Below are 1,010 nucleotides of genomic sequence, written 5' to 3' on the forward strand. Positions count from 1 at the left end.
AAAAAAAAAAAGAGGATGTAGAAGATATTTTGTTACCAATAGAATCTAGAACATGTTGGTGTGAGTGACGCGTAGATGATCATTAAAGTGAGTAAAGCAGGGAACATTAAAGAAACTGGAAAGAGACCTTTTGAGTTACTAGGACTATATTGGTTGATCTTTCTTTCTTTCTTTTTTGTGTCCTTTAATAAATCAATATAAGTGGCCTCGTTGAATTTGAGCCGGTGGTTGATTGTTTATAAGTGAATAAGAAAAAAAGTAGAAGAGACAGGTGTGCTTTCTCTTCATAATTTCACAAGAGAAATGGAGAAAACAGAGGAAGTGGTTGAGTTGAAGGAGCTTGTAGGGCTTGTGAGAATCCGAGTGAAGAGAGGGATCAATCTTGCTCGCCGAGATGCTTTTAGCAGCGACCCTTTTGTCGTCATAACCATGGGTGCACAGGTCTTACCTCTCTCTCTGATTCTAATCTGATTTGGTTTCCTGATTTTGATCTGTTTGATGTTCTTGAGATAAGATCTTTAAATTGTTTCAGAAGCTCAAGTCTTTTACTGTGAAAAATAACTGCAACCCAGAGTGGAACGAGGAACTGACTCTTGCGATTGAAAATCCCAAGGAGCCTGTAAATATGGTGAGTACTACCACTCGAAACCAATTGGCAATAAGTGGTTTGATCGATCATATCTCCATTTCCGTTGCTGTGAAATTTCTAATAGTCGTTTTTTGTTTTCTATATGAGTAAAGATGGTGTATGACAAAGATACATTCACAGCCGACGACAAGATGGGAGATGCGGAGATAGATATCAAACCGTTCCTAGAGGTTCACAAAAAAGGTTTGCTAGAACTTCCAGATGGTAAAGAGCTCAATAGAATTGCTCCCACCAAAGAGAACTGCTTGTCTGAAGAAAGCAGAATCGTCTCTGATAAAGGCAAGATCGTTCAGAACATGATTCTTGTGTTGAGGAATGTTGAATGTGGCAAGGTCGAGATTCAGCTTGAGTGGATTAAAAA

General features: G+C 38.6%; 1 protein-coding gene across 1 annotated transcript; it reads left to right on the forward strand.

Annotated features, from left to right (window-relative positions):
- Positions 161-1,010, forward strand: LOC104701726 (protein C2-DOMAIN ABA-RELATED 6; the record flags this gene model as incomplete). The annotated part of the gene is given in 3 exon segments (XM_010417467.2): positions 161-441; positions 533-628; positions 742-1,010. Coding segments are annotated over 3 exon segments (503 nt in total), but the record flags the coding sequence as incomplete, so codon positions are not given.

The sequence above is a fragment of the Camelina sativa genome, chromosome 7 (assembly GCF_000633955.1).
Source record: "Camelina sativa cultivar DH55 chromosome 7, Cs, whole genome shotgun sequence".
NCBI classification, from domain to species: domain Eukaryota; kingdom Viridiplantae; phylum Streptophyta; class Magnoliopsida; order Brassicales; family Brassicaceae; genus Camelina; species Camelina sativa.